This window comes from Bacillus rossius, chromosome 12 (genome assembly GCF_032445375.1).
Source record: "Bacillus rossius redtenbacheri isolate Brsri chromosome 12, Brsri_v3, whole genome shotgun sequence".
NCBI classification, from domain to species: domain Eukaryota; kingdom Metazoa; phylum Arthropoda; class Insecta; order Phasmatodea; family Bacillidae; genus Bacillus; species Bacillus rossius.
This window is the reverse complement of record NC_086339.1, coordinates 52459162-52475422: the sequence shown is the minus strand read 5'-3', so window position 1 is coordinate 52475422 and position 16261 is coordinate 52459162. Positions and strand designations below refer to the sequence as shown.

The following is a 16261-nucleotide window of genomic DNA, read 5'->3' as shown; positions in this document are numbered from 1 at the left end:
CGACCCGGCTTCGCACGGCTATACTAATGGAAAAAAATTAAGCCACAACTCCCATTTACAGTAATGGTAAATAAAAAAAAATTCAGTGAGAATTTATTACAATGCTGTATAATGTACCGGAGAGAAAATGAATAGCACCGATGGTTTCCCGACTCGTGCACGCAACGTACAACTGATGTACCCGTACTTCGCTACGGCAGTCTACAGGCAGATCACTCTTGCGCCGCTCATTATACATGCCCCTCCTTGTGGGTACGCCACTGCTGCGCGATGCCCGTTGCCATGGAGACGCAGAAGGCATGAACAAAGCAAAATCCTGTTCTCATGCAGACAAAGTACCCACTGTTGCCTGGTTTTAACCACCCATGGGATCTAATTTTCGGAAAATGTCATCCTGCGTAACATAAGGTACATTACTGTGAAGTTTCAAGTCTGTAAAATATATATACTTGAAAAAAAAGGCAATTTTTCAACGGTGATAAGGACTACACTAACAATGAAATAGTCGTTGCCATAGAGACAAATGAAGCATCAACAAAGCAACAGCCGTTGCCAAGGTGATTTCCTACAAAAAAACTGGGAATTTTGATATATTATGCCCCCGAAACTCCCCTTGGGATCGGATTTCCGCAGAATCCTTTCTTAGTGAGCGTCTGCATCACAAAATGAGTAACTATGCTAAATTTCAAGTCAATCGGGTGTATAGTTTTAGAGATCTCGTGATGAGTGAGTCAGTGAGGTATTTTATCCCCTTGGGGGTAGAATTAATCCAAATCCTTTCTTAGCGGATACCTACGTCATAACATCTACCTGCATGCCAAAATTCATCCCGATCCGTCCAGTGGTTTGGGCTGTGCGTTGATAGATCACTATGTCAGTCAGTCACTTTTGAGTTATATATATATATAGATTGGCATTAGTGGTGGGTGTTCTTTCTGCCAGCGGCTTTCGTGAAGGAATTACCGGTTGCCATTTTTTTATTTTTGCCCGGATTCTATCCGAGGATTAAATGACTGAAGTGCGTTTTTAAAATAACATGCTATTTAAATTTAATTAATAAATTTATAAATTAAAAAAATCCAATAATTATGGATTTTCAAGATATTGACCCTAAAATAAAATTCAACGGCGTTTTTATATAATATTGTATTAAATTTGGATTTTTGATTTTTTATAAAATGTATAATTTTTCCAGTTTTGCTAACATAAAAAGGACGAATTTTCAAGATGGCGGCCGTAACAAAAATTGCAATGGTGACGTCATAATTCAAAATGGCCGAAAGTCCTAGAAAACATAATAGCAGATCCAAGATGATTGTAGGGGTCAGGGTCAAGGTCTAAGGTCAAAGTCAAGGTCATACAAGATGGCCATTGTTACGTCCCAATCCAAGATGGTGGTTGGCACCTGGCACCTCAGCCTGAAGCTTGGGTAAGCGGGAACATTTATATAATACTTTATAAATACTTACAACATTTAATTATATTCTTTTCATGTAAACTTTCACAACGAGCCTTCGATAACATTTTGAAGGTCAGTGTTAATGAATTCACGATTTCATTCGAAACGAGTGCACTTTTATTCGCTGAATATAAAGCAAACTTAATGATAAATGTTTCTTCAAACACCATACTGAAGCTGTAAGAAGAACATGAAAACCCTACCAACAAAATTTTGTTCCGTTTACTATGAATAAACCGGAGCTAACCATAAAGTTTTCACGAACTGACGAAAGGTTATTCCAGGAGTGGCACACCCGTACGTGAATGAAGAGAGAGGATTTCTGGTACAGACACCTTCTCACCACTAGGGTCATAACCATCACCACCGCTCTTTGCCACTCTAGCTAGCTAGCACACAAATACTTAAACATAAAAAAAAGTTAAATTATTCATACTAAATATTTTACAATATAAGGCGTGCTTTTTTTGGAAATATAATTTTACTACAATGATAATATTATTAAAGTTAAAAGGGCTCTGACTTATACTTTATGATGTATTGTTTAGATCACTTTTGATGTAGTCGTGAACTGATTTTGAAGAATTAAATTTCTCGAAATGTTCTAAATATAGGCTTAGTTTAAACATTGCATTGTTATGATCTAAAATAATACTATGCAAAAAATATAAAAACAAATGTTATTTAAATAGGATTTAAATTTAAATAAAACAATTTTTGTAACAATCATTTAACCACAGATAGAAAACTAAAGTTCTCGTGGAGTTTTATATTTACAAATTGCAAACATCATTTAGTGTGAATGTTCATGATGTATTAATATTCGTCAATATAAGAGCATCAACAGAAACTATATGTTGATAGAGGTAACCTGAATGCCTATCATATTCCAAGCAACCCTAAATAAGGCCAAGTGTAATAACTAATAAGATCGCGCCGCAGTTCGCTATAGAAGCCAGCTTACTGCCAGACTCCTTACAAGTATTGGTACAGCTAAAGGAATACGCGAAAACATTTATAAAGAAATTTACACAATTGGCTCTTCAGTATGTGTAAATCTTTTTTTTTATCTGGGCGCCACGGTTAAAAATACGTATTTTATAATTCAATTCAACTATAAAACTATCGCGAAATATTTTTCAACATTAATGTGTATACTAACGTTTCTATATTATTTTGTTAAACTTATGGGGAGTCTACGTTAAAAAAAAACCTGCGTAAATGGGAACAATTTTAATAAACTGCCTTAAGTCGCAGTCTTCTAGGAACTAACTGCACGTTTCCGGTGATACGCACATAGTCTACAGAGGTAAACTTTCGGTATGTTATTACTAGAGACAGGAAAATTTCACGGATTCATATCGCGTTAAGCTAGAATCCAAACACACGCAGGGCTACCTCCCTATTGCTTCTGCGATTGGCTCACAGCTTATATAGGGGGTTCTGCTCCAGTGAAAAACCCTTCAACCAAAGAAGTGTCGAATCGCAAGCATCCCAACTAACAGGTCTCGCGAGCCAGTAGCCAATGAGCAGCGGTATTTGCCCGAGCAGGCAGGGGCTGGTGGCGTCTACCCTGGAGGTCATTGAAACAGCTAATTTTTCCAGGCCCTATTTATTACTTATTAGTAGAGACCTGTAAAATTCACGGATTCATTTCGCGATAGGATAGAGTCCAAATACTTTTGACATTATTTTGCTTCGGTGATTGGGCCACAGTTTATCTGAAGGACTCTAGGCCAATGAAAAATCTTTAACAGAAGAATCAGCGAATCACGATCATTCCAGTCAACAGGCGTTACGAGTCGGTAACCAATCAGCAGATGTAATTTTCACGAGTGCATAGAGGATCATGGAGTCTATCCTTTAGGTATTTGAAATCGTGAATTTTACAGGTCTCTAGTTATTAGTAGGGGCATGCAGATTTCGTGAAAAGATTTCGAGACTAGATGAAAGTCAAAACAATGTAGCACCGTCTGTGTTCAGTGATTGGGAGAGTTCCTCTTAGGTATATATCGATTGTTACAATACCAATCACAGTAATTCAGAGCGGAAGCAAACGCGTCCTGAGTGGCTCGGTAAAACAAGGCGACGACTTTTCTCGCAGACGGCCGCCAATCACAAGGAAGAAACCACAGGTGCGGGTATACCTTGTTGCAGTCTAATAAGTGTTCAGATCTTTTCGCGAAAAATGCCTGCCCCTAGTTATTAGGCATAGTGGACTCTACCACGGTGCGAGAATGCCGCTTGAGACTGTGCGTGAACGCGGTTGCGGGCCAGGCTGTGACGCCGCGAGATGAGACCTCGATAGGTCGTGATGCATGGACATGAGCTGGCGCAGGGGAGAGTTTATGGCCTCGTGATTACACGCTCCCACACGGCGCTGGGCTCATAACTCCTCCCGCTCCACGCGTGCGCATTCACTCCCGTCCACCAGCTTGTTTACAGTCAAGCTCTTCGGCAGGGCCAGGCGCTTTCCGCGACCAGCTGTGTGTTCAAGCTTTCTACTACACCTGTGTTTCGTGGTTGGCTGGGTTTACTACTGTCAGCTCACCAATCAGTGGGGCCTGGGTAGACTCAGGGTACACTCCACAAGCCCCTACTGCTCATTGGCTACTGACTTGGGAGTGGGCTGATTGCGATTCGATACTTCTTTGGTTCAAGGATTTTTCACTGAAGCAGAGCACTTTATATTGTCACGTCTCACTTTCAGAGGGGGGGTTCAATTCTTCAAAAATGTAGCTCTGAACATAAGAAACTCAAAACATTAACTAGCCATAGAGCATCTCACTGAGGATTGAATCTTAGTAGGTGTATTCTTATACAAGAATAGAAAATCAGGATACTGAGAAAAAAATAAGAGTAACCTAAAAACAATAGAACAATCACATTTATTTATAACAATTAAATAAAGCTGACAAATAATGAGGCACCTTCCATGTCCGCTACCAGCCTTATAGATATTCCGACAGAAAAACAATAAACCATATATAAGATTTTCTTAGTAGTACTAACACATTAACATAATCGTAATAATTTCCTCCAGGCCACCCAGTGATACCAAGCTTCATTAGCTCTTCCACAACTTCATTTTTAAAATTTATTAAGAACATCCACTAACTTGAAACGGATTTTAGAAATTATTTAGTTTAAGTTTATAACGTCATCATTTACATGAAAAGACAAGGATCGTGATGCAAACAAATTACCGAGTTATACTTGAAAATAAAAAGGGAACGGTAGTGCTCAACGTATTATACGTTAAAACCACTAAGTTTCTAAGAACAAATTATTTATAAGAGCAAATAATACACCAAACGAGAATTTTTAAAGTTAACTACGAAGAAACACTGAAGGCTAAGAGTCCGGCATCACTCAGGCGCCATTTCCGATAGCACTCACCTAACCATTACCAAGTCGCCGCGCGGCCGGGCAGCATGACAGCCTTCCACAGGATTACCGCCCCGCGAAAACATTTTACATCTCTTTTAAGCTATTTTCTTGGCCGCAAAACCCCTACGGGGAAAACATCCTGACGGGAAGTTTTCCTGTGTTTTACAAACACGTAAAGTTATTACAACAAGCCGGCCGCGCGGTCGGCCGCGCCAGGTTGCCCACGTAGTCAGAAAACCGGCCGCTAGATTGCGACACTCGCCTGCGCACGGCGACTGCGCACAATCTGCGCTCTCAGCTGGCCTCAAAAAAAAAACGACAAACAAGTCTGCGCCGCGTTTCTCTGGAACTGCAGCAAACAACGTGTCAGCTGGCCTGGCTGAAACGCGGTCACGCCTGCGTTCCCAGACAAAGACGTGCAAGACTCGCACTCTTCCAGCCCCCCCGCAAACCCAAATCCAACAAAGGTGTTACCCCATCTTAGCGTGAGGGAAACCAAGTCCCGAACTAGCGAAAAGAATTTAAAATTGTATTTTCAACAAATAAACTAATTAAATAAATTAATGATAATTTTGAGCTACGCGACATCACCCCGGGCGGCAGGAGCTTGTGCCCCACAAGCTTACAACAATGCTTGGGGAATATTTAAGTTTGCTTCAAAAAAAAAAAACCAATTGTCCCTATCATTTCTATGTGATCCAGTTACAAATTTAAATTAGTGATTACAGTGGTTGTTGTTTAGGTATAAATACCAACTCTAAGTTCTACTAGCACTTATTGACAATTTCCTCTCGGAGGACAAATGTGTTTTACAAAATTTCACATGTTAGCACTGCTTGGGACAGCAAGCAGCCAGGAGGGATACGGCGAAGAGATGCACCAACTCAGGGCAGAGACAGGAACAGCCAGCGGAACTGTGAGCTGCAGAATCACACCCCACTCCAACTTCTGCCTCTCCCAGCCGGTTCATCCCGACGTCGTTCATCCCAACTGCTCGTCATCCACGGTACACGACACCATTCCTACACAAAATACATGAGCAGCATCAGGAGTCATACAATTACAAACAACTAAAAAAAAAAACTCTCAAACATCAAAATAATAGTGAACAAATCAAACAATTAAATTATCTTACTTAAGTTAATGACGTATTTTCATGTGTTTATCAAGAAGTATTCATGAGATCAACATAGATCAACACAACTAACCAAGGAGGGTCATACCAGGTATCAACACAAAAATAACTTTTAAAGATTCTTAAAACAAGTAACTATTCAAAAACTAAACTCGTAACTCATCTGCAATATTCAACATCTTGAAGAAAAGCCTACCCCCCACATTTCGTAGAGGAAGGATAAGGTAAGGTACCTAATAGGAAAATTTACAACAAAAACTTGACTGTGTCCACGTGTAGGTTGAAAGTTTATAACTACACTGGCCTTGTCTTGCTATACACTTTGTTTTGAACGTCAGGTCAGTAGTTTCAAACGATGGATAATTCTAGTCTTCTCGATAAATTTGTTGTTTGGGGGGCCACACCCTATCGCGATGCGTAATCACTGTCCTTGGACATGGCCACTCCCAAACCGCTGATACTCCTGGTAATCGTGCATCACCACACGATTCGACGATACGGGCACCAGCCCGCAGCAATGGGTAGAAGCAGGTCCTCTTCTCCCAACTGGCCCACGTGGTATCTGGCTGACCCTTAACGACGCGCCTTCTCCCAACTCGAGAAGGGACAAGAGTTCTGGATGGAGCTGCACCACAGCACTCCTTTCGAAATTGCCCTTAACAAGTCCGCCTCAAAAGTCATTCTCTTCGATTGACGAAAACTATCAATGTCACTTCTTGAATAATAAAAACACAAGGGGGGGGGGGTTATGGTGGAAAATGGGAATACGGAAAGGATCCCACCCACTTTCTCAATGATTAGTCCTGACGTCATAATTCCCCTTATTGAACCTGGTATTCTCCCTCCATCGTTATTTGGTTCTATAAAAATTATTTATGGGCGCATGCCCCTTCACATAAACATTAATCAAATTCTAATTTTTCTAATCGTAGGTAAAGCTTTACATTGAACAAAATTCATTCACTACTGATCATCACAAATGGAAATGGTTACTTTCAATTCCTCCCCAGTTTCACTGGATAACTTAGCTACACAACCATTATCTCTGGCTAGTATGTCTTTTAATTCTACCTTTCCACTGGTAGAAGGAACAGCATTTTCTACTGTAGTCGAGATTTCTACAGACATACTGAGGGGTTTCCGATTTCTCAGATATTTTAATAACAGAACTAAAAACATTCCAACTATTACCAATATAGTAATTACAGTTACACTTATTTCTATGCCAAGGGTAGTAACATTGTCCAAGGCGGATACTCTTGGTAGCGTTCCAATACCTACTAGATATGGATTTTTAATAATAATAAATAATAATACACTACTTACAATGGAAAGCGCAATACTCTGTAAGTTTTTCATTACAAATCTTGGTACGTTTTCTGGTTCTCTTAAATGAATCGGGTCTAAAGGGGTTTCAAACTTTGTCAAAGAAAAATTTAAATGTGGTATTAGAGTTGGCCAATTTTCATCTAAACAATCCATTAAGGATGGAAAAACTGTATGTGTTGACGTAGGATGAGGGAAAATTTTCAATTTACGTAACTTCGTCCAAGCAGCTGGTATTACATGTACCAATTGAAATTTAGATTTTGTTAACGCATCACATGGATACAACTCGTTAATTTTAAGTTCTTGGTTTAAATACAAACGACAATCACACGGTACTTCTATATCTACAGCTCCGAGGATGTCTCCACTTCCTAAAAATAAAGATTCATTGTTATGTTTCATGCATTGCAAGTCTAATTTTCCTGACGGGTTTGTTAGGAAGTACCGCTCTGGTCCAGCCTGGGTGATCATCAGTTGGTTTCCGGAATGGCATCGAAACGCACATGTGGTACTAAGATTTTCAACGGTAATCCCCTGAAAAAGAGCCTTTGGACACAAAGCACTACCTAGGGTATCTCCGGAGAACCTGGGAACAAAACACAATTTATCTTCAAATGGTCTACAATCTAATAAATTTCTACCCTGAATAGTGATTAGATGGTCTCCATCCACTGCCAGAAAATTCGGAGCATGATCCAAATGACAAGTTGAGTTCTTCCACTGAAATGGGACTGCGACGAACTGAAACAATCTCCAATTGGAATTTAGTTTAACAATTGGTACTTTAATTTGAAGGTATAAATTTTCCTTGTGGACTTGACATTTACAAATGGGTAAATTAAAATATTTCTGAACTTCTGATACACTTATGGACAACGCATAACCATCCCTATTAAGAATTTCATTTAGCATATTTAATTTCTCTTTCAATTGAGCTGGTGTAACTACAATGGCAGGTATTTTATTTGACCGGCACTGGTCCAGAATCTCTAGTCTTGTAAATGTATGCGCTTGTTTGGCTAATTGAGAGGCCAACAGTACCTGAAACTGGAATGAATGTCCTATGTCTTGAACCATTCCTGAAAACTTAGTCACCATAGTCTCTCGGAGGTCTTTTAAGTAATCAGACAAATTTGTGAATTTTGATTGTACTCTTTTTAGAATTCCGGTCATTCCCTCGTTTATAACAAAAATAGTGTTGCTCATATTTGCCAGTGCCTCATGAGTGTTTAAAATTTGTGATTCCATCTTGTTTATGTGTTCTGACATTTGTTGTTCATTTAGGAAAAGATTATTCAATTGACTATTGACGGCAATGTCACAACACCAATGAAAAAACTCTCCAATGAAATTTAACCCTCGTCTTTCCCGAACTTGAGACTGAAAATCCAATACGTCATCCCCTGCTGCTTCGTTTACCTTATTAATTAGCATGTCAGTATAAATTAAGCTATGTTTTAATTCTTTGAAAATAACACACCATTCACTTGAACTATTGGAGGGACAAGAAGTGATTTCTTTGATACTATCCTGAATGTCATCTAATTGCATTGGCCAAGCAACCTTAAAATTTACTGGTACCGATGAAGTGTACAATGTTACCTGAGGTATCGGCTCGAAATGCGCTCCCGCAACCACCCCCACTGCTCCTTCAGGTAGCGGTCGATGTTGTCTGCTGCTTCCCAGCTGCAGGAGCACCAGGACGATGTGTAGCATCCTCATCGTCAGTACGGAAGATGATCACGCCTTAAGACTCTGTAAAAATTCTATACAAAACTAAATATTAGACACGCTCAATTTTTGTTTACAAGTGTTACAAAACTTTCGAATTATTTTTTTTTTCTCTCTCTCTTTGTTTTATTTAGTTATCCACAACCACAATAAAAAAATCTCTATTACATAACTTATCATAACTTATACACTGTAAAAATTTTTCATTCTCTCTACGTTTGTAACTTCGTAAACATCTCTGCCTCGACTCGTCTTCTTTAACCTGTACAGGTTATTAGACAATTTGTCCACCACAACATAAGGACCGAACCATTTATGCAATAGTTTCTCTGACAAACCCTTTTTTCGAACAGGTGTGTACACCATAACCTCCTGTCCTATCTTATAGGTCACCGCTCGTCGTCTGCGGTCATACCTTTTTTTATCGATACCCTGTTGTCTCTTTAAATTCTCTCTGGACTGTCGCAGGATCTCCTTCCAACGAGTACGCAGTCGAAGGCTGTCCTCATCTTCTACAGGCTGACTTAATTGAACATCTGAGGGTAATACAGGTTCTCTACCATACATGAGCACAAATGGGCTAAATTTTAATGTTTCCTGCCTCGCCGTGTTGTATGCCAAAGTGACCAAGGGTACATATTCATCCCAATTACGTTGTGAGGATGCCACATACTGAGATAGCATCATTGCTATTGTTCCATTTAATCTTTCACATAATCCATTTGTGTTTGGCCTGTATCCTGAGGTTTTCAAACTTTGTACATCCATTAACCTAAGTAATTCATTAACGACTTTGGAAGTAAAAACTTTTCCTCTATCTGTCAATATGGAACATGGTACAGAATGGCGACAAATTATGTTTTCTAGTAAAAACTTAGCTACGTCATTGGCGTTACTAGTGGGGGTGGCTTTAGTCTCCGCCCATCGAGTACCGTAATCAATAGCAACAAGAATGTATTTGTTTCCTGACACGGTTTTTGGAAAAGGGCCTAAAATATCGACACCAATACGTTCGAAAGGTTCACAGATAGGTAATGGTTCTAATAACCCTGCTTTCTTTTGAGGAACTCCCTTTTTCCCCTGACATCCCCTACAACTCCTTACATAGGCCTGAATCTCTTTTAGCATATTGGTCCAATAATAACGACGTATAATTTTGTCTGCGGTGCGAACTACTCCTAAGTGACCGCCAAAAGTGGGATTGTCGTGACTTTCCCTCAGAATTTCAGCCTTTAAGCTTTCTGGGACTACTAATAGCTTGTCTCTACCACTTGGGTTAGAGTTATTTTTGTACAAAACACCATTCAGCAAAGAAAAATTTTTCGCTTGTCGGCTTAACTTATTATCGATTCCTGACGGTTGAGTCAACTCAGAAATTAAAGGTCTTAGACTCACATCAGAATATTGCAGCTTAGCTAAATCCACATCATGCATCACAAAAACAGGTAACTCAAGGGATTTTTCTTCGTCAAGGGCTGTCCCTGTGTTGACAGCATTTCTACTCAAACTGTCTACATGTACATGAGTTTTTCCACTACTATAACATACAGTGTACTCATACTCCATCAATTTCAATGCCCACCTGGTTAACCTTCCTGCGCTATGAGCATTAAATTTCAAACGATTCAAATAACATAGGCTATGATGATCGGTTACAATTTTGAATGGCTTCAGGTAAATGTAAGGCCGAAACTGGTCTAAAGCATAAATCAAGGCTAAACATTCAAGGTGAGTTATAGGATATCTAGTCTCAGCTGACGTGAGAGTTCGACTGGCATAGGCAATAGGTTGTAATTTTCCATCAATTCTTTGTAACAATGTGGCTCCTATCCCTAAGGTACTAGCATCTGTATGTATTTCAATGGGCTGGTTTTCCTGGAAGTGAGCTAACACGGGGGAAGAAATCAGCTTTTCTTTCAAAATTTGGAATGCTTGTTCTTGCTTGTCGGTCCAGATAAACTTTTCATTTTTCTTTAGCAATGTCGACAAGGGTTTCGCAATCTGAGAGAAATTTGCTATAAACTTACGATAGAAAGAAGCTAGGCCTAAAAAGCTTCTCACCCCTCGTTGGTCCTTAGGTGTAGGAAATTGTTTCACTGCTACTACTTTATCGGGGTGGGGTCTAATCCCTTCATGGTTAACCAAATGTCCCAACACATCGGTTTCAAAATAACCGAAGGTACATTTTGACGGTTTCAAGGTTAAATTAGCATTTTGCATCCTTTTAAAAACTTGTTCTAATCGGTCAAGATGTTGATTAAACGTACTGCCCACTACTAGAATGTCATCCAAATAGACTAAGCATGAACCCCACTTTAACCCTGCCAAAGTCTTATCCATGTATCTCTGAAAAATTGACGGAGCGGTTTTCAAACCAAAAGGAAGGGTTTCAAAACAAAAAGTACCATCGGTGGTAACAAATGCAGTTTTTTCCTGATCCTGTTCAGCTACTCTCAATTGGTGGTATCCTGAATTCATATCCAAGTGAGTAAAATACTTAGCACCAGTCAAGTGACTTAAGAAATCATCTATTCGAGGAAGGGGGTATTTATTATCCTTAAGAATAGTGTTAAAACGACGGTAGTCCACACACATCCTATAATCGTTGTCTTTTTTTCTAACAAGAACAACTGGTGAACACCAACTCGTGTCACAGGGTCTCACAATCCCATTTTTAATGTGTTCTTGTACTATGTTATGAATAATTTCCCGTTCCCCAGGAGAAACTCGATAAGGTACAGATGATATGGGTGTGCTGTCCCCTGTATCCAGAAAAACTACTTCCTCTTTTGTTCTCCCTATCTGGCTGGGGTCCCAACTGAAAACATTTTGATATTTATACAACAACTCTACCAGTCTGTTTTTTTGTTCCTCTGGTAACTCTGGATTAATGTTTAATTTAGACACATCAAAATCGACATTATTTTTATCTCTAGCTTGTAATACCTTAGTTACTTCTTTGTTCTCGATACTGGGTGTTTCCTCAAACTCATTTAAATATCCTAATTTCATTCCCTTATGAAGAGTAACTGACTGGTTAGTAGTATTAGTAACCCAAATGTGAGTATGCTGTTTTCTGTTTACAATACTCCTAGGTACAAGTACAGAATATCTGTTGTAAATATCCTCCTTAGGCTCTATCAGCACCTCATCAGGTAAATTATTTCCTTCAAAATTAATTTCGATAAGATGATGCATCCTTGGCTCTACTCTAACATGATTGTGAACTGTCACACAACCTAACCTGAAAATATTTTCTGGCTCGATTTGGCTTAACTCCTGTGTTCCATCCTGACCTACATTATGATTAACCCGATTTTGGTTTTGATCTACTTGAATTTTGTCTCTTTTTACTTTGGTTTGGCTTTTAACCTCCCTTATTTCGGTATTTGTGGTATTTACGAAGCAATCAGGACGTGTTATGGTCAATGACATTTTCTGGCCTCCCTTACAAGAAATTTCTGCTCCATATTTGGTTAAAAAATCACATCCTAAAATGATCCCTTTTATTGGGGCTTCCACCAGACCTACCGCATGTGAATAAACATACTGTCCTAATTTAAATCTTAATTTGGCCATCTTATTAAGTTTCTGAACTCTTCCTGAGACTCCTGTAAAACCTCTTGGTTCTGCGGATTTCCAACAACTTTTCGGTACTAATCTATCCTCAATTAGTGATACCGCAGCTCCTGTATCGATAAAAACGGGGATTTCTTTTCCGAACATTTTTGTCTTCTGACTTAAAATACCGTCATTTTGTAAAAGAGACATTTGGTTAACAAGGGACGAGTTGTCACCCCGACCGACTCTCGCCCTATTTAGTTTCCCTGTTGTGACGTTTTGCAATCTCGTATCAAGTGACCTGGTCGTTTGCATTTTAAACAAATCGGCCTACCATCTGAGGTCCACTGTGGTCTGTCAGTTATTTTTGGAAATGAATTACTTGGGGTCTGCCTGAAAAAATTGTTGTTCTGATTTCGATGGTATTGTGTTAGTGTACTGTTATTTTTGTAATTTCCTCCCTGAGTTCTAAACTGTGACTTTGGTTGTGCCTGTAATCTCATGGTATCCAGTTCCCCGCGTAATTGTTTTAATTGTTTATTAAACTCTATCAAACTGTCCTCAATTCTCGTGTTGATAGATGACAATTCTCTTTCTGGTGTTTGAATTTCTTTAAGATTTCTGATAGGTACTTGTTCCTGTTTCGAATTTACCCACTGTGTCCTCTCATGATTTTTAGCGTAATACAGACCTGCCTCAATATTCCTCAAATTACCTAGTAACTGTTCCACAGTATTGTTTGGGAAAAGCATAACTTTCTCTACAATGTCTGGCCTTAACCCACGCAATACATATCTAACCTTACTAGCTTCATTCATCTTAGCATCAAGTCGGTTACAAAGATTCAATATGTCGTACACAAATGACTCGAAGGGTTCATCTACTGCTTGTACTCGCGCCTGCAATCTTAACTCTAAGTCCTCTATGTGACCCACTCTCACAAACGCATCCCTTAATTTATTTGCTAATTCCTCAAATGTAGTTAAATTCTCCAATGTGCTCTCACAGCTGTCATACCATTTTAAAGCAGGCCCTCTCAAAAATGTAGGCAAGTATGACAAACATTTTTGCTCATTCCACCCATTTACCTTGGCTGCTCTGCGAAACTGTTTTAAAAATTCCTCAACCTCCTCACATCTCTTTCCAAAAAAATATCCCGGGTCCACAAAACACCTGCCTGTCTCCATGTTTAAATTCTGATCTTTCAATTCTGGTTTTATGTCGCTTAATTTATCTTTTAACACTTTCAATGATTCATCATCTGACGAAGAACTACTATCACTGTTCTCAGGGTTTTTTTACTTTGTCATCCAATATTTCAATTGTGTATTTACTAGCCATCCCTAATAGACTCCACCTTAAATTATTTTCATTAGTCCTTAACTTAAGCATACATTTCACATTTCACCTTAAATTAATTATTGTTAGACAAATACAGCCATCCCTGGTCTCCCACTGGTTTCCTGAAATAACCTAAAATAAATTTTATTATCATTACACAATTAATCCTATAAACACATCAATCTTAATACACCAGCTGCACTGCATGCTCTTCTTCTTCACTAAAATAAATCAAAATGTTAGACCACACCTAACACTCTTATCTTAATTTATTTTTCAGTATCCCAACATTCTTTATACCTACTAACCGGCGATCTCCACCATTTGTCACGTCTCACTTTCAGAGGGGGGGTTCAATTCTTCAAAAATGTAGCTCTGAACATAAGAAACTCAAAACATTAACTAGCCATAGAGCATCTCACTGAGGATTGAATCTTAGTAGGTGTATTCTTATACAAGAATAGAAAATCAGGATACTGAGAAAAAAATAAGAGTAACCTAAAAACAATAGAACAATCACATTTATTTATAACAATTAAATAAAGCTGACAAATAATGAGGCACCTTCCATGTCCGCTACCAGCCTTATAGATATTCCGACAGAAAAACAATAAACCATATATAAGATTTTCTTAGTAGTACTAACACATTAACATAATCGTAATAATTTCCTCCAGGCCACCCAGTGATACCAAGCTTCATTAGCTCTTCCACAACTTCATTTTTAAAATTTATTAAGAACATCCACTACCTTGAAACGGATTTTAGAAATTATTTAGTTTAAGTTTATAACGTCATCATTTACATGAAAAGACAAGGATCGTGATGCAAACAAATTACCGAGTTATACTTGAAAATAAAAAGGGAACGGTAGTGCTCAACGTATTATACGTTAAAACCACTAAGTTTCTAAGAACAAATTATTTATAAGAGCAAATAATACACCAAACGAGAATTTTTAAAGTTAACTACGAAGAAACACTGAAGGCTAAGAGTCCGGCATCACTCAGGCGCCATTTCCGATAGCACTCACCTAACCATTACCAAGTCGCCGCGCGGCCGGGCAGCATGACAGCCTTCCACAGGATTACCGCCCCGCGAAAACATTTTACATCTCTTTTAAGCTATTTTCTTGGCCGCAAAACCCCTACGGGGAAAACATCCTGACGGGAAGTTTTCCTGTGTTTTACAAACACGTAAAGTTATTACAACAAGCCGGCCGCGCGGTCGGCCGCGCCAGGTTGCCCACGTAGTCAGAAAACCGGCCGCTAGATTGCGACACTCGCCTGCGCACGGCGACTGCGCACAATCTGCGCTCTCAGCTGGCCTCAAAAAAAAAACGACAAACAAGTCTGCGCCGCGTTTCTCTGGAACTGCAGCAAACAACGTGTCAGCTGGCCTGGCTGAAACGCGGTCACGCCTGCGTTCCCAGACAAAGACGTGCAAGACTCGCACTCTTCCAGCCCCCCCGCAAACCCAAATCCAACAAAGGTGTTACCCCATCTTAGCGTGAGGGAAACCAAGTCCCGAACTAGCGAAAAGAATTTAAAATTGTATTTTCAACAAATAAACTAATTAAATAAATTAATGATAATTTTGAGCTACGCGACAATATATACTGTGAGCCAATCGCAGAAGCAATAGGGAGATAGCCCTACTTGTGTTTGGATTCTAGCTTAACGCGATTTGAATCCGCGAAATTTTCCGGTCTCGACCATTCAGAGACAAGAAATATTCTCGATAGCGATGGATTTAAGGGTACTCTTAACAGTCCTATATATACTTGGGGGGATAACGCCCGTTCATTGGCCCATAACTAGAGACCTGCAAAATTCGCAGTTTCGATGGCCTTCAGGATAGACTGCACATACCCCTATACACTCGGGCAAATAACGCAAGTTCATTGGCTGCCGACTTGTAAGTCGTCTAAGCTGGTTTGGCTGTGATTCGATCCTTCTTTGGTTGAGTGTTTATAAATGGTTGAGATTTGTCCAGATGAACAGTAAGCCAATAGCTAGGGACCGGAAAAATTCGCGGATCCAATGACCTCTAGAATAGCCTCCATTATTCTCTGCATTTCTCAAGTAAACACGCGTGTTCATTGGGTACTTAATTGTGAGTCGTCTCCACTGGGTAGCTTGTGATTCGACGCTTCTTTGGTCGATAGTCTCTCATTGGCCCAGAGAGCTCCAGTTAAACTGCGAGCCAATAGCAGAACCAGCAGAATTGTACACATGTTTGAATTTCAGCCTATCACGAAATGAATCCGCGAATTTTTCCGGTCCCTACCAATAGCAAAATTATCTAAGAGGTAC

General features: G+C 39.4%; 1 protein-coding gene across 1 annotated transcript; it reads right to left on the bottom strand.

Moving 5' to 3' along the window:
* Window positions 1-4404: 4404 nt before the first annotated feature.
* Window positions 4405-15470, bottom strand: LOC134537942 (uncharacterized). The gene is made up of 2 exons (XM_063378935.1): window positions 14980-15470; window positions 4405-9079 (listed from the first exon to the last, which is right to left on the bottom strand). The coding sequence occupies exon 2, from the start codon at window positions 9033-9035 to the stop codon at window positions 6948-6950; it is 2088 nt and encodes a 695-aa protein (XP_063235005.1). The 5' UTR covers window positions 9036-9079; window positions 14980-15470; the 3' UTR covers window positions 4405-6947.
* Between the last annotated feature and the right edge of the window lie 791 nt (window positions 15471-16261).